This window comes from Phalangium opilio, unplaced genomic scaffold (assembly GCF_054372755.1).
Source record: "Phalangium opilio isolate 3A_F unplaced genomic scaffold, DU_Popi_V2 ptg000011l_1, whole genome shotgun sequence".
In the NCBI taxonomy this organism is placed as follows: Eukaryota; Metazoa; Arthropoda; class Arachnida; order Opiliones; family Phalangiidae; genus Phalangium; species Phalangium opilio.
In genome coordinates this window covers 8,879,625-8,900,586 of record NW_028324147.1, presented here as the reverse complement: position 1 = coordinate 8,900,586, position 20,962 = coordinate 8,879,625, and the positions used below count along the sequence as shown (strand labels likewise).

General features: G+C 35.9%; 2 protein-coding genes across 5 annotated transcripts; both read left to right on the top strand.

Annotated features, from left to right (window-relative positions):
- Positions 1-1,854: 1,854 nt before the first annotated feature.
- LOC149710247 (uncharacterized) lies at positions 1,855-7,912 on the top strand. 3 transcript variants are annotated; one of them, XM_089860553.1, is made up of 10 exons: positions 1,855-2,029; positions 2,287-2,484; positions 2,552-2,594; positions 2,791-2,867; positions 5,635-5,683; positions 5,754-5,930; positions 6,016-6,163; positions 6,972-7,186; positions 7,249-7,577; positions 7,644-7,912. In XM_089860553.1, exons 2-10 carry the CDS (start codon positions 2,381-2,383, stop codon positions 7,660-7,662), a joined length of 1,161 nt encoding a protein of 386 aa, XP_089716679.1. In that variant the 5' UTR covers positions 1,855-2,029; positions 2,287-2,380; the 3' UTR covers positions 7,663-7,912. The 3 variants fall into 3 exon arrangements, with proteins under 3 accessions (XP_089716679.1, XP_089716680.1, XP_089716678.1); XM_089860554.1 differs by having other exon boundaries at positions 1,855-2,092; XM_089860552.1 differs by having other exon boundaries at positions 1,855-2,484.
- A 36-nt stretch (positions 7,913-7,948) lies between these two features.
- On the top strand, positions 7,949-18,040 carry LOC149710246 (uncharacterized). Of its 2 annotated transcripts, none has more exons than XM_089860551.1 (10): positions 7,949-11,094; positions 11,164-11,862; positions 11,925-11,967; positions 12,205-12,281; positions 14,425-14,473; positions 14,544-14,720; positions 14,813-14,960; positions 16,089-16,303; positions 16,367-16,695; positions 17,160-18,040. In XM_089860551.1, exons 2-10 carry the CDS (start codon positions 11,759-11,761, stop codon positions 17,401-17,403), a joined length of 1,386 nt encoding a protein of 461 aa, XP_089716677.1. In that variant the 5' UTR covers positions 7,949-11,094; positions 11,164-11,758; the 3' UTR covers positions 17,404-18,040. The 2 variants fall into 2 exon arrangements, with proteins under 2 accessions (XP_089716677.1, XP_089716676.1); XM_089860550.1 differs by having other exon boundaries at positions 7,949-11,413; positions 11,478-11,862.
- Positions 18,041-20,962: the final 2,922 nt, after the last annotated feature.

The window sequence follows — 20,962 nt, the reverse complement described above, 5'->3', positions numbered from 1 at the left end:
CATGAAACTTAGAGCCATTCTTCACTTTAAACTCATCAAGTTTAATTTCAGAAAATTTGATAGATATCTTAGGTGTATACTAGAGCTCAGTCAACATCATTCAGTCAAGTTATTTAAATCTCTAAAACCAAATAAAGTCGTGTCGCATTGACGGTCGACCCCATCTCTGTGAGACTAGTTTGTGTGGAACAATAAAATTTGCAATGTTTGAAAAATCTAGTTTTAAAAATGTGTACCTGTTTTCTACTGAAGAATCTGACATGTTAGACAGTTTTGCCTTACTAGATCTTATGGAAATATAATTATTTACAAAACTTGAGATTAAATATGTTGTTTAACGGCTTTCGTCGTGTAAATTAGTGTTTTGAAGTAATAAAGGCAAATTTTCTTGAACTAAATACAAAATAACTAAATAAGATAGAACACCGCGGTTTGTTTTAAAAACAAATTTAATGTCTATTGTAGCGATTGATATAGTTTTGAGAATTTTTACCTCCCCGAGTGACGTATGTCACGGAGAGGCTCTAATTTCGACGTGTCTGTCTTTCTGTCTGTTGTTACACCCCAGGGGACCGCGTTCGCAGTTTGCAAATTGGAGCAAATGTGTTCTCAATTTCCGGACCTCATTTATAGTTCCCAGAAATTTGGAAAATTGTATTCCACTAACACGGGCTATTGTCGGTCTGACACCACCATCATCTGGTCTTTTGTCCATCCCACATGGACACTAGTCTGTACATACTGGCTTCTATCTCCATCATCATCGTCGTTAAGGTTAAGACATACGCGGCGATTGGCTATGGTTACGAGAAACGTCTAGCCTCCCAATTGCGGGGCTTCCACCAAAGGTTCACGCAATTGCGCTGTTCTTACATATAGCTACGATATACTACCTATTTGTGTATTAAACGTCAGTATTAGCAGAAGTGGTATGAGACTAGAAGTGAAGGGCTCTAGCATTGGTAATAGATCCTGGCACTAGTGAACAAATTTGAGGATTTTATGCCGCTTCCATCGCGCCTACACTACTGAGAAAAAAATTGGTCGAGTTCCAAAAACATTTCCTACCCCCTTCCCCTCAACCTAAAGCGGCCGAACACCGGCGTGGCTCCTTGAATCTAGTTCGGCCGTCTACCACCGCGAGCGTCTCACGTTTTGGAGGGAAAATTCTGAAACCGCCACTAGAGGGCCAACCGTTTGTGTTTTATCCATAGATATATTAAAAAGGGTAGATACACAATTCAATGGGAGGTCGACGCGGAAGGGGCAACGAGCAGACAGCCGCTATTTTCTGGGGGTAGCCGTATAAAACGCCATCTATCGGGGACAAATTAGCGGCCAAAATTGGAACTATGATAAGGATGAGTGGCACTCTATGTTAACTCCCTATAGGGCATAATAAGTCAAACCCTCGGAGATGCCATTACTCCATTTCCAAATCTACTTCTACATTATGGCCATGACCAAGGCTTAGCTCGCCTTAAATGTTTTCATTACTAATAAATGTATAAAAAAAGACTCTTACCTTCAGAAAACGGTGGTATTTCCTCGAAAGTAAGTAGAAATACAAGTTCCAAGTGTTTTTTAAAAGATTTTACAGGTGTAAAATTTATAAAATACGTTTTTCCGCTCTTAGCTCGTATAAAAAATAATAAAATGGAGTAATGGCATCTCCGAGGGTTTGACTTATTATGCCCTATAGAGCTATTTCAGAGGGGGTAATGGCTACGTCACCAATGCTATTTGCCCATAGAGAAAACCCTCATAAAATGGCCGCCCTACACTCAAAGGCAGGCCCAATTTTCGTAGCAGACGAAATTTTTCCCCCACTGAAATAGCTCTATAGGGAGTGGATCTAGACCCTTTATAGTTTTACTATATCTATGGTTTTATCAAGTCTTTTCACTAATGCCGAGTGAAGAATTTGGTTAGCTCAATACTTCTAGTATCATACCACTTCTGGTATTAGTCAAGTCTCTCAAGAATGATTAATTGTTCTTTTTTTTAAAACGATGTAACGCTCAATAAGGTGAATAACTAACGAAGAACATCAAGAATAAATTGGGGAGTATGCACTTTAAAAAACCGACAGGTTTACCATAGTTTCTGCTACTTTGGTCTTTCTTTGAGAAACATTTGTTGGTTTCACATGAATGATTGGAGTTTTGAAATACACAGAAGTGGAATATTTAATGGTTTTGGGAAAATATTGACTCGGAAAAGCTGTTGAAAAATTTTCTTCACAGGACAATACTCGAATGACATGGTCTATCGTCACATTTTTAGGGAATATTTCTCTGGCCTTTATTTATTTGCTCGAAGTTGAAGTTTTCACGGTTATTAAGTGCTGCACAGAAGAATCAAATTTTTTGTGGGCAGAATGAACTTTTCAGTACAGTACATCAATTATAAGAAAGAAATACCTCAAGAATTGACTTTCTTTAACTTTAGTTTGGTGAACAACAATACTCTCTTCAAGTACAGGTCAGTTGAGTCGAAGATTAAATAGCATACTGTATATCTATAAAACAGTTTTAATTACGTATATCAGGAATTCAGACGAAAATACAACATTACTTATTCAGCTAGATTATGTAAGTATTAACACGGCGTCATGCACGCATTCTCTATTCGCCGAGTACCGAATTTTCGCCTTTTCCCGTCGCATTCAGACGCTTAAACACATCCCTTAGCCTGATATTCAGTAAGTGCTCAAGGCTTCCCCATAATAGCGAATGTATAATGCAAACGAAAGTTAAATTGGCAAAAAATAACCATTTCAATTTTTAGTTCTTCACAATAGGACACAATGACTGGATATTCGATATGTTACTTGAATATTTACAGAGAATTTTCAACTTTGGAAGGTATGGTTAAGCCTAAGCGATGAATGTAGTCATTCATGTCATTGCTAAATCTAAACGGAGCCTCCGAAATGAACTAGGCCCATGCGTGTGGCGAAGCGAGAATATTTTTTTAACCAATTTAGTTCGCCGTGGTTTTACGCTTGGGGGTGCTTATATTACCGTAAAATAAACAAAGTTCAACCCCGTGACCCTGTCGACTGCTAAGGTATTTGGGCCAAGGTCGCGGATTGTAAGTATACGTTTTTACTACTCTTACTGAATTATTTTAATTGAAATAATTTATTTTGTTGTCATCAATACAATCTAACCGAAAGATTCAGTAAAAAGTGAATAGCCCCAAAACATTTACGTTAATTTTAGGATGAAACTTTTCTCTATCATAAAAATTTTATGACTGACCCCTAAAATATCAACGATAATTTAAGGAAGACCCCTGTCACAACGGTAATATAAGCGCCATCTCGTACACATATATGGTGAAAATATTTTCCTTAACAAACTGGATATTTCCCCACATAAAATTTGACATGCATGGGCCTAGTTCATTTCGGAGGCTCCGATCTAAAGCAAATTTAAATAACTGAAGACGAGCAATACACGTAGCCGCTGAACCAACGAACAAAATTATTTACAGGAACTTCCACGTTGGCGGGAAGCCCTCATCCAATATATTGGCACTAATAATTAGTTGTCACCTTTCCAAAATATTGGCCCTACTAATTTGTCGTCATCTTTTCCAAAATACTGGCCCTAATAATTTGTTGCTACTTTTTCCAATATATTGGCCCTAATAATTTGTTGCTACTTTTTCCAATATATTGGCCCTAATAATTTGTTGCCTCTTTTTCCAATACATTGGCCCTAACATTTCGTTGCCACCTCTTCAAAAAAGTGGCCAGAATAATTATACGCTACCTTTTCCATGATTTTGGCCCTAATAATTAGTTGCCACCTTTTCGAAAATACTGGCTTTAATTATTAGTTGCCAAATTTTAAAAAATATTTTCCCTAGTATAAAATAATGTTTGGGGAAATTAGGGGCATGAGTTTACGTTGGACGTATAGGAGAACTTTACTGAAATTTAATATTAAAAATAGCATAGTATTCAAAACCGAGAGAACACAATAAAAGCCATGTGAATTACTAAACAGCGTTTATTATTAGCCTAATAAAAGTATACTTTAACTAACTAATCCTCGGCGGCGCTTTTTTTGTAACTTGTATTGTGATTTTTGGTTAGATTATGATTTTTTATACATAATAACAGAAGTGGTATGAGACTAGAAGTGAAGGGCTCTAGCATTGGTAATAGATCCTGGCACTAGTGAACAAATTTGAGGATTTTATGCCGCTTCCCACGCGCTAAAACTAGAGAGAGAAAAATTGGTCGAGTTCCAAAAACATTTCCTACCCCCTTCCCCTCAACCTAAAGCCGCAGAACACGGACCCGGCTCCTTGAATCTAGTTCGGCCGTCTACCACCGCGAGCGTCTCACGTTTTGGAGGGAAAATTCTGAAACCGCCACTAGAGGGCCAACCGTTTGTGTTTTATCAAGTCTTTTCACTAATGCCGAGTGAAGAATTTGGTTAGCTCAATACTTCTAGTATCATACCACTTCTGATAATAAGTTAGATTATAACTGTTCAGTATTCATTTTAGGATAGATGATTATGTTTTTATACATAAATGGTTAGTTTATGATTTTTTATACATAATAGATTATAATTTTCTTTATACATAATCGGTTAGATTATGATTGTATTTTACTCATTTTAGGGTATATTATGATCTTTTTATACATAATAGGCTAGATTATGATTGTTTTTATACATAATAGGCTAGATTATGATTGTTTTTATACATAATAGGCTAGATTATGATTGTTTTTATACATAATAGGCTAGATTATGATTGTTTTTATACATAATAGGCTAGATTATGATTGTTTTTATACATAATAGGCTAGATTATGATTGTTTTTATACATAATAGGCTAGATTATGATTGTTTTTATACATGATAGGTTAGATAATGATTTTTTATAAATAATAGGTAATATTATGATTTTTTTATAAATAATAGGTAATATTATGATTTTTTATACATAATTGGTAATATTATGATTTTTTTATACATAATAGCAGAAATTCATGATATAACCCCGAAGGAGGTTATATCATGAATTTTTGATAATAGGTTAGATTTTAATTTTTGATACATGATAGGTAAGGTAAACTGTAGGGTGAAGAATTGTTAGAAACTGTAGTTAAAATTAATGTTTCCCAAAACAGCAGTCGCTACTTCTAAAATAGCTGTTTTGACCTACATCGACGTTTTTTAGAATGGCGGTTACTTTTTGGGGGAACTGTTGTTACGTGGTACACTGTCCGGCGGAATATTAGTGAATACTAGCGCGAGTAAGCGGCCAAACTACCCAACCCCGAATTACCAGATTTGCACTACGAAATCTACGATCACCAAGAACCAAAAATATTCTAACGCTCAAGAGTAGCTTATAAGCCGAACTAATTTCGTCGAAAAGGAAAAATATAACGTCATGAAAGAGCTAATTGGTTGTGCAAAGAAACTAGAGAGAATGAGATCAACATCTTAAGTACGTCAAGAACCGTGAAAGCGTTCCAAAGTGCCCAGTCTGATTTACTCCAAGTCGTGATCTCATTGTCTCACTCCTTTGCTCAACCAATCTGCAAAATATGATTATTTTTTAATTATTTCTCTTTGCATTTGCTAATATTATCTTGACAGTTTCAAGATTCTAGATGCCGGTATAGGCATGGATTTGGAAAGCTACGATGTAAGTGAATGCATTTCAAGTTTTGATTCGAAATACTATAACAACATCACAAATTTAATGAAACACAAAGGAAGGACTTAGAAGTCACCCGTTTCATTTAATGATGGCACCTATTTCTCTTCACTCTTTCCTTGGCAACAATATCTGGATTCCGAGAGGGTTATACTCGTACGCGAACTCCGTTATTATGTCGAGACCTAGACAAATGTTAACTACGACATTCTCATTTTTAAACATCGATTCGCCAGTTCGTATATTTTAACGAGATTTGAAATTCAGGTGTTGGTTCATTTGCAATTTCTAAATCAAATTGTTTCAATTTATCTTGACAGACAGTTATTTTACTACTACTGAGTATCACCGTTATATCGCTTCTTTTAGCAATACACAAATTTCATTTACGGAAAACAAAGAGGACGACCGCATTTTACAATTATCTGAAAATATTTTGGGACATTACATTCGTTATTTTGTTGGAACGTAAGTTTTGTCAGTGGTTTTAACCTCTAATAGTGACGATGCCGTTACGGAGAGGTATTACACTGGACGTGTCTGTCTTTCTGTCAGTGTGTCTTTCACCGCGTTCGCAGTTGGCAAATCGGTTCAAACGTATTGGCAATATCCGAACCACGCTCGCTGTTCACAGAACACCGAATTCCGTAAAACATCACAGTTTTAAATAAAACGGCAATGACGCCTCATATCTTTCCATTTCTAATTTGTTTTTAATTCATTTATTAACTAGAATTAATTCAAAAACACAAACTACTGGCAAATAATTGACCCTCATTTAAAATTAACATGCAAAAGTGGTGGTCCTTTCCTTTAACCAAAATTAAGGAAAATTACTGACGAAGTTTGCGGTATATGAGGCAATTGATTCACAGTAAATGATAAGAAAACCCGCAATTACGTGAACCTTTCGTGGAAGCCCTGCCATTGGGAGGTTGGACGTTTCTCGTAACCCTATCCCATCGCCGCATACATCTTAACCCTAACGATGATAATGGAGTAGAAGCCAATATTGTTTTCTGTGAACTGGGAACGCGGTCCGGTCATTGTGTTTACGTTAGCGCCTATTTGTCAACAGAAAACGTGGTGACAGACACGTCCTGTGTAATACTTCTCCGTGACGTCATCGTCACTAGGAGAGGTAAAAAAAATTATTAAACGGAATAAACGCCACGGAAAGATAACACGTAGCGCCAAGCTTTTTTACAATATTTTTTATAGCTTTAGGCATAATTTAGGTGAAAATCCTTTTTTTTTCAACATCTTTAAATTATAGCTTATCCTTTGATATCAAAACACGGAACTGGGAGATATTTAATAATGTCGTGGTTAATTGGATTGACATTTATTTTGAACATCGTGAACTGTTACATGAAATCGGATTTTTGCGAAATGAACTATATCCTACTGGACACTGTCGATCAACTTGTCGAGAGCAAAAATATCGTACCTAATTTCAGTTATGAACAAAATTTCGACCAGTACTTAAAGGTAAATATTTCCCAAGAATAAGCGGTCATTTTAAATATTCGTTAAACAAACTTTTCTTCCAGAATTTGGATGACCCGAATATTAATTCGTGGCTTAAACACTACGAAGAAAAAACCGTTCAATTTCCGAGTTATAGAAGGAAAATTAGCCAACTATACCATTTGTGGAACAAACCTGAACAACACGTTCTAATAGTCAACAAGAACCTTTTTGACGCTCATTTCAACTTCTTGTTTACTCTTCCACAATCCTTGGAGGGCAAACTAGACTCAGAAAATAGAGATCTATCTTACTACACTTCACCGAGTATCCGATCCGAATACATATTTTTGGGAATGGCCAAGAATATGTCGTTTCAGAACAAAATATTCGACGAGTATTTTACGCTAGCGTAAGTTTATGATAACCATATGATAGCTTTGTTCTGATTAGTCACAAGGGAATTATCAACATCAAGGAGATATCCTACGAATTAGGATATTGTGTGTCAAGTTCTCGTTGACGAATTTCTCATCACGAGTGTTCATAAAGTTCACATCCCAAGGCCAGAGCAACTAACATCAGCCACCGAATGCTGGGTCTCACTAAAAAAATCTCTCCCCCCCCCACTAAAAAGTACGAAACTTCAATTTATGGATTGGAGGTTTTTTTCGCACGTAATGAACTACTCGGCCAATAGAGAGACGGAGAACTTATAAGGTGGATCGAGTTACAAATAACGAAATTTATAAATTTATAAATAAATGTTTTAATTTAGAAATGGATAAAGGACTCTCACAACAAGCTCAGTGTAATACCGCAGCTAGAAAACAATAAATCTGAGGACTTCGAATTTATCCATTAAGACGAATTAATCAGCCTCTTTAAAAACCTTAGCACGACGCACGATACGCCGTCGTCATAAAAAACCCTGGATGAACCCTCGTTGCTTGAACTTAATCAGCCTAAAATTAGCCCCGCCTGTTTGACTTCACTCTCCACCGCTGTGGAGCGCTGTTCCAAAAATTCGTACTCGGTCGTGGCCGATATTTTAGATTTTTTTTTAAAAGCTCGGCTCGGGTCGAGTGGAAAAAACGGCAGCTCGGCTCGAAAATGATCGAACCGAGCCAAGCTGGCTTGAGAACGACTAGAAATGCTATCCCATGTTTAGGAATTTAGTGGTTCACTAAAACCTGCTCGGTAAAAAGTGAAGAAATCGTTATATGCTTATGGTTAGAGGCGAGAGAAACAAATTTTCCCACGCTTTATTTCATGTAAAAACACGCGGAACGCTATTGGTGGAGAGAAAAAGACTAAAAGGAAAGCACTATTTCAGTGACTAAGCTCGCGAGTCGTAGTGGCTCGATGCCAAAGTGTTGGCTCGGCTCGGCTCGAACTCGGCCCGGTCGTCACGAGCCCAAGCTGGCTCGAGCTCGTGAACACTGAACAGTCCTAGTTGGGATTCTTTGGAACGTAAAAAATCTCAGCGTCATAACTTTCAGAACTGAGGCTACGGCAAAAATCTGATATAAAACCTTGATGTTAGATCATTCTCCTGGTGAATCGGTATACACCATCTCACTTTAGATAAGAAGCTTCCCTCAGCATGGTTTAGCCCCTCCCCGCCGAAAAAATAAAATAAAACATCCACTAGCTAAAAGGAGGGTAATTTTTCTGAGAGCCAGTTAGAGGGAAAGGTGAAGGGGGGGAAAATCATTTTGCTAAAAAAGAAAAAAATTGTAAATCGAATTTTGATGCAATACGTCAATAACCTTTAAAAACGTCCCACTCTAATATGTAGCGTCTCCACTTTAAAACTGAAAACACTATTCACCACCATGTGCAGCTTTCGAATAATTTGCATCGCAAGTGCCGGACACAGTATTAAGCAGCGCTCATAGTAACTGCCTGTATAATAAATTACCGATATGATCGATGAAATTTTTCTTGTAGATTTTTCATATTGTTCGAAACAAAGGCACTGACTCATTTGGAAATGGAAACTACTTTTCTTACTGAAAAGATCGCCTGGAAAAAGCCGCCGAAGTTAATTTCCGCTCTGGACCTAACAACTTTATCACCGCCGTTTAAAATGTTCATTTGGGGTCAAATTATAAGTTTGGGTTGTCTGTTTTTGGAAGTAATCGGAAATTTTGAGAATCACTACAATCTTCGGGGCTGAGGTCGGCGTTTTCAGCCCCATCTCATATATCGTACGTTATTCATACATAGTGCTAAGCAGAACCACTTCTATACTGGTAATGATTCAGAATTTTATTGCCGTAATTTTAAACTTTGTTTCCTTGAACGAGATTTGAAAAGCTGATCATCGAATTGTCAGCCCAATACTATGCTGCCTCGCCTACAAATATATTTGAGTAGGGATAGCAAGAGTACGTAAACGATGTTGCCGTTCGCTGCAAATAGTTGTACCATGAATATACGTAGATATACGAGCTTAATTATAGGGTCGTACAGTACAAAATAGAAGGTAGTTCTCCCGCAAATACAAAGGCGCCACGAGCTAGCACTTAACAATCGCCTACCAAAGGCACAGCCGTGCGCGGGGTACATTGGGATAGTTACGTTGCCGCAGGTCGCCCGTAATCATTTCAAATCCATCTCACTACATTTATTCAGGAGGCCAGTAACTATAAAAACACTTAATTCCAAGGGGTGATTCCCACAAAAGGCTATTGCCATTATAAAAGATGGGCGAGGGGCACCGGTAAGAACTCTTTGCAACAAAGAACTTCATAAAGGTGAAAACAGCCAGGCTCCCAATATTATGATTAACCATTTTGCCTATTATTACCTTTAATTAATGTTTAAAATAAACCGTTTTCATTGATAAACTTCTACCAGAGTTTAAGGTCTAGAATAGGATGGGTTTTACGAACTTAATGGCTAGGAGTTCTCGAGACCAACTTTCAGCAACTCATTCAAACCTTTTCTAAATTCTTACTGTAGTGTTACTGACATAAACCACTAAATTTGGTCTTATTCGGTATCGAATTGAGATTGTGCTTAAAGAACAAACAGGCACAGTCACAATTCGTTACCAAATTACACCAAACTACATTGTTGATATCAATAACACAAGAGGATGGTTTTAGAAGCAGTTTTTTGAGTTTCTCAACGTTGGGACGGCGAGCCTATTCAAACGTAATATTCTAGTCCCGCAACATTTTATTTTCACGAATAACACCGTGTAAATCAATGTTTTATTGAGTTAAAAAGTTAGAAAAAAAGTTTTTTTTAAAAACATTCTTCGTACAGTTGAGTCCAATGCGTGGCTGACCTGGTAGCTTAGCTAGTATAATTTAAAACAAGTTGGGAAAATCAAAATTGCACCTCTCCGAGCAAAGTGGAATATTTCACTCCATTCATTTTGCCAGAATGGGCACTTCTAATTTATATAAAATTTTAAGCTTCTGTCGTTTAAACTAATATGATTAATTAGTATAAACTTTGGGTGGATATAGGTTCCCGAGTAGGACTGCATTTAATCTGCATTCAGCTAACGCGATGTACTAGTGTAATAACGGACACACACACAGATAAACGACTTTATAACTCTTTCTGTATTAACTTTGAGTTGAGAAACAATATTAAAATAAATATTTCATACTATATATTTTCTTCATTAATTATTCACCTTATTGCTCGTTACATCGTTTTCAGAAAGAACAATTGAACATTTTTGGGAGACTAGACTAAAATAGACGTTTGAAGTGCAGCGTATGCCTGTTTTTTCGCCTTAAAGTAATCGGTAGTATATAAGGGTTTCGAATCACAGCTGATTGTAAGAACAGGGCAATATTGCGTGAACCTTTCGTCAAAGCTCCGACCGTCGCGTAAATGTTATTAGCACTAACTATGGTGGCGAAGAAGAAGAAGACAGCAAGACAAATTGGTGCTATTTTGACGTATGACAAGTAGATGGTAGCTGTTATTAGAAGCCAATAAGTACAACGATTGCTGCTTGTATGATATAGACAAAGAACAGAAGATGGTCGTGTTAGAAGCCAATAGGAACATATCTTAAAAATGTGGAATGGATGTTATGAATGAATAGCTAATATTATGAAATACGTTTCTCCAAACTTCTGTGTATTGCGAATGCGGACCAGAAATGGCGAATACGTTTGCTCCGATTTGAAAACTGCGAACGCGTTCTCATAAGGTGTAAAAACAGACACACGCGTCAGGGACAGAACTTCTCTGTGATATACGTCACTCGGAGAGGTAGCAAACATCAGGGCCTAACGTTCTCGGTAGGGATAATCTACTGTATTTTATGTTCCCATAGCAACATCAATGAATCAAATTGGGAGAAGGGACACGAATGATTAGAGTTTTGAAATACATAGAAGTTGAATATTTAATGGTTTTACGAACATATTGACTGGGAAAAGCTGTTGAAAAATTCTTTCTTCACAGGACAACACTCCTATGGCATGATCTAGCGTAACTTTTTTAGAATAATATTTCTCTGGCCTTAATTTGCCCGAAGTTTTAGTTTTCACGGTCATTAAGTGCTGCAATATAACAAAGAAGGTTAAAATTTTTGCGCGTGTGAATGTTGAAAGAATGAACTTTTCAGTACAATATATGAACTATCGGGACAAAATACCACATGAATTGACTTTCTTCAACTTCAGTTTGGTTTACAACAATACTCTTTTCAATTACAGGTTAGTTAAGTTGAGGGTTAAATAGTATATATTTATAACACCGTTTTAATTACTTAAATCAGGAATTCAGACGTAAATACAACACTACTTATCCAGCGAGATTTTGTAAGTATTAAGACGACGTCATGCACGCATCCATTCGCTATTCGCCAAGTAATGAATTTTCGCCTTTTGCCTATGAACTGAAGGATGGAATATACAGCGTTGCATTTAGACGCGAAAATACATCCCCTTAAGGCCTTAACTTGATATTCGGCAAGTGCTCAAGGCTCCCTAAAATAGCGAATGTATAATGCAAACGAAACTTAAATCGACAAAACAAATAACGATTTCAATTTTTAGTTCTTCACAATAGGACACAATGACAAGATATTCGATATGATACTTCAATATTTACAGAAAAGTTTCAACTTTGGCAGGTATGGTTAAGCTTAACCGATGAATTTAGTCATTCATGGCATTGCTAAATCTAAAGTAAATGTAAATAACTGAAGACGAGGTAACGAACAATGCATGTAGCATCTTAGCCAATGAACCAAATTATTTACAGGAAGCCCTCATGGGCCTCATCCAATATCCAATATATTGGCACCAATAATTAGTTGTCACGTTTTCCAATATATTTTCCCTAATAATTTATTGCCATTTTTTCCAATATATTGGCTCTAATATTTCATTGCTACCTCTTCAAAATAATGGCGAGAATAATTAGATGCCACCTTTCCCAAGATTTTGGCCCTAATAATTTCCTCCCACATTTTCCAAAATACTGACCCTATAATTATTAGTTGCCACTTATTCCAAAATATTTTCCCTAATAAATAAATAAAAAAAATAGTAATTAGTTACCGCCTGAAACCATTACAATATAATATAACTTGAATTTGTAGTCACTTATTTTATTTGGCGAATATTTTTACTTCTCCGATAACGTGACGGACGTGTCTGTCTGAGGTTCGCAAATCGGAGCAAAGGTATTCCCAATTTCTGGACCCAGTTCATTATATCGCTTTCTTATTGGCTTCTAACACCAATCTCTCACGGACACCAATCTGTTTTTGTTGGCAAGACTGTTATTTCTTGTGGTTATATACATATTCCAGTTCTATATGAAATATTAGCAAAATTATATTTATTATTTTAAGTGTATATTCAATGTGACAATTAATAGCATGGTTATCCAGTAAAGACTATTGAGAGAGATCGATTTTCACCTTTGAAAAACCGAACATCTGGGCTAGTTTCGGCCGAATGGGGAGCGATCAAATGGGATTGGGTCCAACAGCACTAAAGCATTTGACCCCAATAGTATCAGGCTAGGTTGGGTTAATTCGACAATAGTACTTGTAGTAGGTCTGGTTATTTGAACTCTAATAGTATTAGATCTATGCGCCTTTGGTATTAGGTCAGCTTAGGTTTGGTTGTTTCAACCCCATGGGTATTAGTTATATTATGATTTTTATTCATGATAGGTTAGATTATCATTGTTTTCATACATGATAGGTTAGATTTAAGATTATCATTGTTTTTATACATGATAGGTTAGATTTAAGATTATCATTGTTTTTATACATGATAGGTTAGATTTAAGATTATCATTGTTTTTATACATGATAGGTTAGATTTAAGATTATCATTGTTTTTATACAAGATAGGTTAGATTTAAGATTATCATTGTTTTTATACATGATAGGTTAGATTTAAGATTATCATTGTTTTTATACATGATAGGTTAGATTTAAGATTATCATTGTTTTTATACATGATAGGTTAGATTTAAGATTATCATTGTTTTATACATGATAGGTTAGATTTAAGATTATCATTGTTTTTATACATGATAGGTTAGATTTAACATTATCATTGTTTTTATACATGATAGGTTAGATTTAAGATTATCATTGTTTTTATACATGATAGGTTAGATTTAAGATTATCATTGTTTTTATACATGATAGGTTAGATGTAACGATGATAATGGCCAAAATTGTTTTCTGTGAACTGCGAACGCGGTCCGGATATTGCGAATAAGTTTGCTCCGATTTTTCAACTGCGAAGGCGGTGACAGACTGACAGACACGCACACACAGACTAGTCCAGTGTAATACCTCTTCTTGACGTGATCGTCACTCGGAGGGGTAAAAAGCCGTTTTGAACTACATCGCTGTTTTTTAGGATCGCGGTTGCTTTTCGTGAACTGCTGTTACTCGGTACACCCTCCTGCTTAATACTATAGAAACCCCCAAGTGAATACTAGCGCTTGTACGTGGTCAAACTACCCAAACCAAAATTACATTACTAGATTACGAAATCCATGATCACCAAGAATCAAAAATGACGTCATAAAACAGCTAATTGGTTGTGCAAAGAAACTAGAGAATGAGATAAACATCTGAAGTACGTCGTAACCCGTGAAAGCCTTCCAAAGTGCCCAGTCTGATGATTTCGACTTAACTCAAGACCGGATCTCATTCTCTCACTTCTTTGCTCAACCAATGTGCAAAGTGTGACTCTCTTTCTTTTAATTATTTCTATTTACCTTTACTAATATTAACTTAACAGTTTCAAGATTCAACATTCCAGTATATTAATGGATTTAGAAAGCTACAATGTAAGTGAATGCATTTCAAGTCTTGATTCGAAATACTAAAACAGCATCACATATTTATTGAAAAACAAAGGAAACACTTAGAAGTCACCCATTTCATTTAATGATGGCACCTATTTCTCTTCACTCTTTCTTTGGAAAAAATATCTGGATTCCGAGAGGGTTATACTCGTACGCGAACTCCGTCATTATGTCGAGACCAAGACAGATTTTAACCACCACTTTCGCATTTTTAAACATCGATTCAACAGTTAGTATATTTTAACCAGTACACGGATTTGAAACTGAACCCAGATGTTGGTACATTTAGAATTTCTAAATCAAATTGTTTTACCTTTTCAGACAGTTATTTGCCTTCTACTAAGTATCTCAGTTTTATCGCTTCTTTTAGCAATACACAAATTTCATTTACTAAAAAAGGAAAGGACGTTTATATTATACTATTATCTGAAAATATTTTGGGACATTACATTCGTAATTTTGTTGGAACGTAAGTTTTGTCAGGGGTTTGTTCAAAACGCTAACGTGACACTGGTTACTCAGACTTGGTGTCATGGAGGGACTAGCTCTCATTACGATTTTTAGCACTACAAAGTACAGGAATACGAATACGCAACATACCTTATAAAAATTATGATTAAACACCATGGAATGATAACACGTAGTCCCTAGCTTTTACACATTGCGGAAAAGATCAGACCAACACCTTCCTTTGTGGACAACCCCCAATACTGGGAAAAGGACGACGTCACTATACTAAATTATAGACTTCAAACACAGGATGCAAAAAAGTACGTTTTGAACTTCAGGTTTCATTGTATGCAAATGAGAAGGTACAAAAGGAATATTTGGGAATATGCCTGAGTGAAACAAAATGTTCCTGGCACAGGAAGTCCAAGTATTGGTCTCCAGTGATGTTCTCATCGAAGATGAATGGTCCGATAGTTTGGTTTCATAGAATTCCCACCCAAACATCTACCTTCCATCGTATTTGATGGTAATGGTAGCATAACCAGTGAGGAATTTGTTGGGTCCAGTAACTAACGTTATACCGGTTTACCGTACCATCCCTGTGAAATGTGGCCTCGTCAGAAAATAGTACCTTTCTCAAAAGTACTGGATCGGCTACAATTGGTTCACTCATGGTAAGACAAATGTCTTGCCGTCTTAGGTAATCCTCGTCCGTTAATTCTTGAAGGAGGTGGATATGATAGGGCCGGTAGTTATGCTTTTTAAAATGGCAAGAGCTGTAGAATGGCTTAGTCGAACTTCTTGCCAATTAAATGTATCTTGAATAATGCCTACACCACGATGGTAGACACATCGATCATTTTCGTTGTTTACAAAACAGATTAGAGGCCTAGGTTCTAAGGCTAATCGTAGGACTGTTCTTTGAAACATTGATTCAGGCATATTGCCCAAAATTCCTTTCGTACTTTCACATTTGAATACAATAAAACCTGAAGTTCAAAACGTATTTATTTGACGTCTATAATTTAGTATAGTGACTTCATCCGTTGCTAGTATTGAGGTTTGTCCACAAAGGAAGGTGTTGATCTGATCTCGTTCACATTGTACAATGTTGTGAAAATACTTTTTCAACTTTTATAACGTATAGCTTATCCTTCTATATCAAAACACGGAACTGGGAGATATTTAATAATTTCGTGGTTAATTGGATTGACATTCATTTTAAACATCGTGAACTGTTACATGAAATCGGATTTTTGCGAAATGAATTTTATTCTACTGGACACCGTCGATGAACTTGTCGAGAGCAAAAATATCGTACCCAACTTCTGTAATGATCAAAATTTAGACCAGTACTTAAAGGTAAAGATTTCTCAAGAATAAACGACAATTTTTAATTACCCATTAACCAAACTCTATACGAAGAATTTGGAAGACCCGAATATTAACTCGTGGCTTAAAAGCTACGAAGAAAAAACCCTTCTGTTTCCAAATTATGAAAGGAAAATTAACAAACTACATCACTTGTGGAACCAACCTGAACAACACGTTCTGTTAATCAACAAGAATCTTTTTGACGCCCAATACAAATTCTTGTTTACTGTTTCAAAATCCATGGCCAGCAAAAAAGACTCAGAAAATAGAGACATATCTTACTACACTTCACCTAGTATTCGATCCGAATACATATATTTTGCAATGGCCAAGAATATGTCGTTTCAAAACAAAATATTCGACGAGTATATTACGCTAGCGTAAGTTTATGATAACCATATGAAAGCTATAATCAGTAATCCCCATCGAAGTATAGTCCTGAAGCCTCCCCCATCATGTTTGTCGCGATGAATTTTTCTGAGGCGCAATTTTTAAACCCTTCTGCCAAAATTAAAAAAAACAATCAATAAGAAAATCCACAATAGCTAGAGGAGCATCGTAATTTCTCTGAGAGACAGTATGAGATCAAGGGGGATAGGGAAAACATCATTTTGCTAAAACATCAAAATATAGTGAATAAATTCCAAATCGAATTTTGATCAAATACAGTTATGGTGATGTCAATACGCTTTAAAAATGTCCCACTCTACTCTTATCATGTCTACACTTTAGAAAGCGAAATAATTTTCATCTCAATTTGCAGCTAGAATAATTTTCATCGCTAACGCCTAACACATCATAGTGCTCATAGCATAATAAATTGCTGACATAATTTTCCTTGTAGATTTTTCATATTGTTCGAAACAAAGGCCCTGACTCATTTGGAAATGGAAACTACTTTCCTTACTGAAAAAGTAGCCTGGAAAAAACCGCCCAAGATTATTTCTGCCCTGAACCTAACAACCTTATCACCGCCGTTTAAAATGTTCATTTGGGGACAAATTATAAGTTTGGGTTTTCTGTTCTTGGAAGTAATCGCCAATTATGAGAATTACTACAATCTTCGGAGCCGAGGTCACATTTTCTAGCCACATCGTATATGCATACGATTAGGTTATTAGTTTGACCTGGTGTGAAGAAGAAGATAAAGATGTTTCGTTCGTTATTGTTAAATAGCACTAAGCAGAGCCACCTCTAGATGATGCTTGCTTCTAACTGTACTGGTAATAAGTTTTACTACCGTAACTTTGTTTCCTAGAACAAGATTCGAACCGCTGACCAACGTATCGTCAGCCCAATGCTATCCTGCCTCGTCTACAAACACTCTTTAAGAGATACTAGGACAGTTGCGATCACCCGTTATATTTACTATTGCCCCTACCGCTATGCTAGGGGTTATATTTTACTAGAAGTAAATAAACTGAAATATGGATAGTGAGAGTACGTAAACGAGGTGGCTTAGATATGGGCTAGACCGTCTTGTTTTATTTAGTATGTAGCTAAATAACCGTGCTTATAGCTACGAATAGTTGCACCAAATAAACTTCAGTGTGAGTCATACAACTTAAATTTCAGACACCAAACTTGAAATATCTTAGGTCTATACTAAAGTTCTGTCAACATCATTCGGTTAAGTTATTTAAATCTCTAAAAGCAAATAAACAAAGTCGTGTCCCTTTGACGGCCACTCCGTCTCTGCGAGACTAACTTATGTGAAACAATAAAAATTTGCTACATTTATAAAATCTAAACAGTTTTGCCTTTTTATTTCTCATGCAATATAATGATTTTCAAAACTTGAGATTCATTATGTTGCGTATCGGCTTTTGTCGTGAAACCAAAGAGGGTATGAGGGGAGTTGAAGCTAGTAACATTTTCAGGACATTCTATCATTGCCCGCAAAATCTGATTAACTTATAACTAGGCCTGTGCGAGTCCAGTTTTTTGGGGTTCGAGTCCTTAAAAAATCTCTTATAGAATCTCGAGTCGAGTCTTTTAATTGGTATCGAGTCCTCGAGTCCTTAAGTCAGCTTACGAACTATGTTTCAAGTCCAGTGTCGAGTCCTAATAAATTATATCAAGTCCCACTCGAGTCCAATTAAATTAATTCTATTAATACTAACTTTAATTTAATTTACTTAGTTTAATTTTACATAATTTTACAAGAATTAAAATAAATTAATTTCTAGTAAGGATAAATTTTACCAGGAATATTCCTGATTTTACTCACAAAGTATAAATGTCACGACAAAAATGACGCGCAGTAACAATAATTTTAACTTTTGATTCTGGTTTGCTTAACTCCTTTAGCTGAAGTCAAATTTTTGTCCAATCACCTGTCTATTCTAAACTTTAAATCGATTAAACCCCACTAGATGTGGTGCTCTACTTAAAATTCCGGGTCAAAAAGTAAACATTTTTGGACTTGATAAGGCGTCAAGTCTCGGTTCGAGTCCTCCTCGAGTCCATAGTGAAGATTTTTAAGGACTCGAAATAATTTTCAAGTCCTAAAATTTTGATTTTCGAGTCTCGAGTCGAGTACTCGACTCGGGACTCGATCGAGTACTCGCCTTCATTCGAGTACTCGCACAGGCCTGCTTATAACGATTGAGTGATTTGGTAAAATGAACACTTACACTAGTATTTTATTATGCAAATTTTACAGTTTAAAAGAACAAAATTTACCCTTATAAAGTGATTCGCTAATATAACCTTTTTAAAACGATTCGCTAATATATTTCTTTGTAAGTCATATGCGTCACGTAAGACTGTTTCCTGTCAGTTTATATTTTATTTTTTATTCTATACGGCCAATTTGTTTTTCAAAACAAGGAGTTTGTCTGCTTTGAAAAAAAAATTAAATAAAATTATAGGCTATGAATACCTATGTCTACAATGCTTATAATTTTTAGCCGGAGGTCTCAAAGGCACTTAGACTAACCTAACCTAAGCCTTACCTAACCCTAAACTAGCCTAATCTAACCCTAACCTAACCTGAAATACAAAACATACAATATTTTGGAAAAGGTAGATGTTTATTGTTCTAGGACCATAACAACAAAAGAAACCCACCCAGCGACCCTAAGTACCTCATATTCATGCAAAAATGTTTCTCTCGTTATCAATAAATTTATAGCAATTAAAGGGACTGCAAAGAAGGCATCAGCGGGTGGGTGAGTTTTAAATTTTTGTCAAAGTTTTGGTTTGAGTTTTGGGATGACGTCATGGTTGTCATCTTGAATTCTTGCATATCAGCTAGCTATAATTTTACCTCTCCGAGTAATTGGAATATATTTTCCTCGACCATGCATTTTTTATTGTTATTTAATGATAAGTTTCTACTGTTTAAATTACATTGCATTTATTCTGCTAACTGCTAACACGGTGTTCTACTGTAAAGGCGCGTTTTCAATCAGGATTATTTTGAACAAAAATTAAGCTTTTGCTTCAAAAGTAGCAGCGGAAAGCCGAAGCAAAAAATCTTGGTGTTTTCAAACAAGCTTCAAATTCAGCTTTTCGTCTTTTCAGGCTTTAAACCTTCGAGAAGCAGATATCTAAATGAGTTTGATATTTGCTTCTCATTTTGTTTAAGCTTTTGCCGCTCAAACAGTTTTGGCACGTGCTACGGGTTTAGGACTTTTTTTTTGAAAAGAAAATGACGTCTACACACATGAAAACACGCCCACTTGTAATTTTTTATTCATTTCAAGCTTGTTTGAAAACGATACGAGTTTCAGCTTTTCCGTTTTAATTTTTTTGAAGATTTTTTATCTTCGAAAGCCCGTCAAAAGTACCCAAAAAAGCCACAGCGAAAAGCTTGGAAAAAGTTGATTGAAAACGGGCCTTAACAACGGACGCACACAAACAGATAAACGACATTATTCCTCTTACTGCATTAACTTTGAGTTGAGAAACAAGATTATCATAAATATGAAAATAAAAATAAATATATTTAATAATAAAAAATATATTTCGTCAATTATTAACCTTTTTGAGCGTTACATCATTTAGGAAAGAATTTTTGAACATTTTTGAGAGACTTGTCTAAACTTTACGTTCGAAGCGCAGCGTATGCCTGTTATTTCGCCTTAGAAAAATGAGAATTATATAACGGTTTCGAATAAACAGCGCAATTGTATAATTAGTTCGTAGAAGACCCAATTGCCGCGTAAATCTTGACACCAGCTATGGTGATGGAATTGAAACCATTGCGACAAATAGGTGATACTTGGGAATAGACATAATTGACGGGCGGCAGACTAGGCAGATGAGGGCATAGTGGTCTGCAGTAAAACCATGGATTGGACACAACTAAAGAATCTAACATTATGAAATACAATTTTCAAAATTTCTGTGTACTGTAACTATGGTCAGTAGCGTCGCTAGGTTTCTAAATTGGGGGGGGGGGGCTAAATCTGGGCAAACTAGTTATTACAAAAGTAATATAAGAAACCTCCCTTCGGGAGGTTTCTTATATTACTTCTGGTTATTATAAGAGCTTAATAAAAAAAATTGCATAATAGGTTCATTGGAAAATGTGTAGACCTTTAAAACTATCCGTAAATTTGTGTCAACGTGAAATTATTCGTATTTTAAAGATATACAACCTTTTATTGATAAAAACTACGTAACCGATTATGAAGGATT

Excerpts from the sequence above, each read along its gene's own strand:
- LOC149710247 (XM_089860553.1), top strand. The coding sequence starts at position 2,381 with ATGAACTTTTCAGTACAGTACATCAATTATAAGAAAGAAATACCTCAA. Across the intron at positions 2,868-5,634 it reads AGAATTTTCAACTTTGGAAG|TTTCAAGATTCTAGATGCCG; the intron begins GTATGGTTAAGC and ends TTATCTTGACAG. Across the intron at positions 7,187-7,248 it reads ATTTCGACCAGTACTTAAAG|AATTTGGATGACCCGAATAT; the intron begins GTAAATATTTCC and ends CTTTTCTTCCAG.
- LOC149710246 (XM_089860551.1), top strand. The coding sequence starts at position 11,759 with ATGAACTTTTCAGTACAATATATGAACTATCGGGACAAAATACCACAT. Across the intron at positions 11,863-11,924 it reads AATACTCTTTTCAATTACAG|GAATTCAGACGTAAATACAA; the intron begins GTTAGTTAAGTT and ends TACTTAAATCAG. Across the intron at positions 16,696-17,159 it reads GACGAGTATATTACGCTAGC|ATTTTTCATATTGTTCGAAA; the intron begins GTAAGTTTATGA and ends TTTTCCTTGTAG.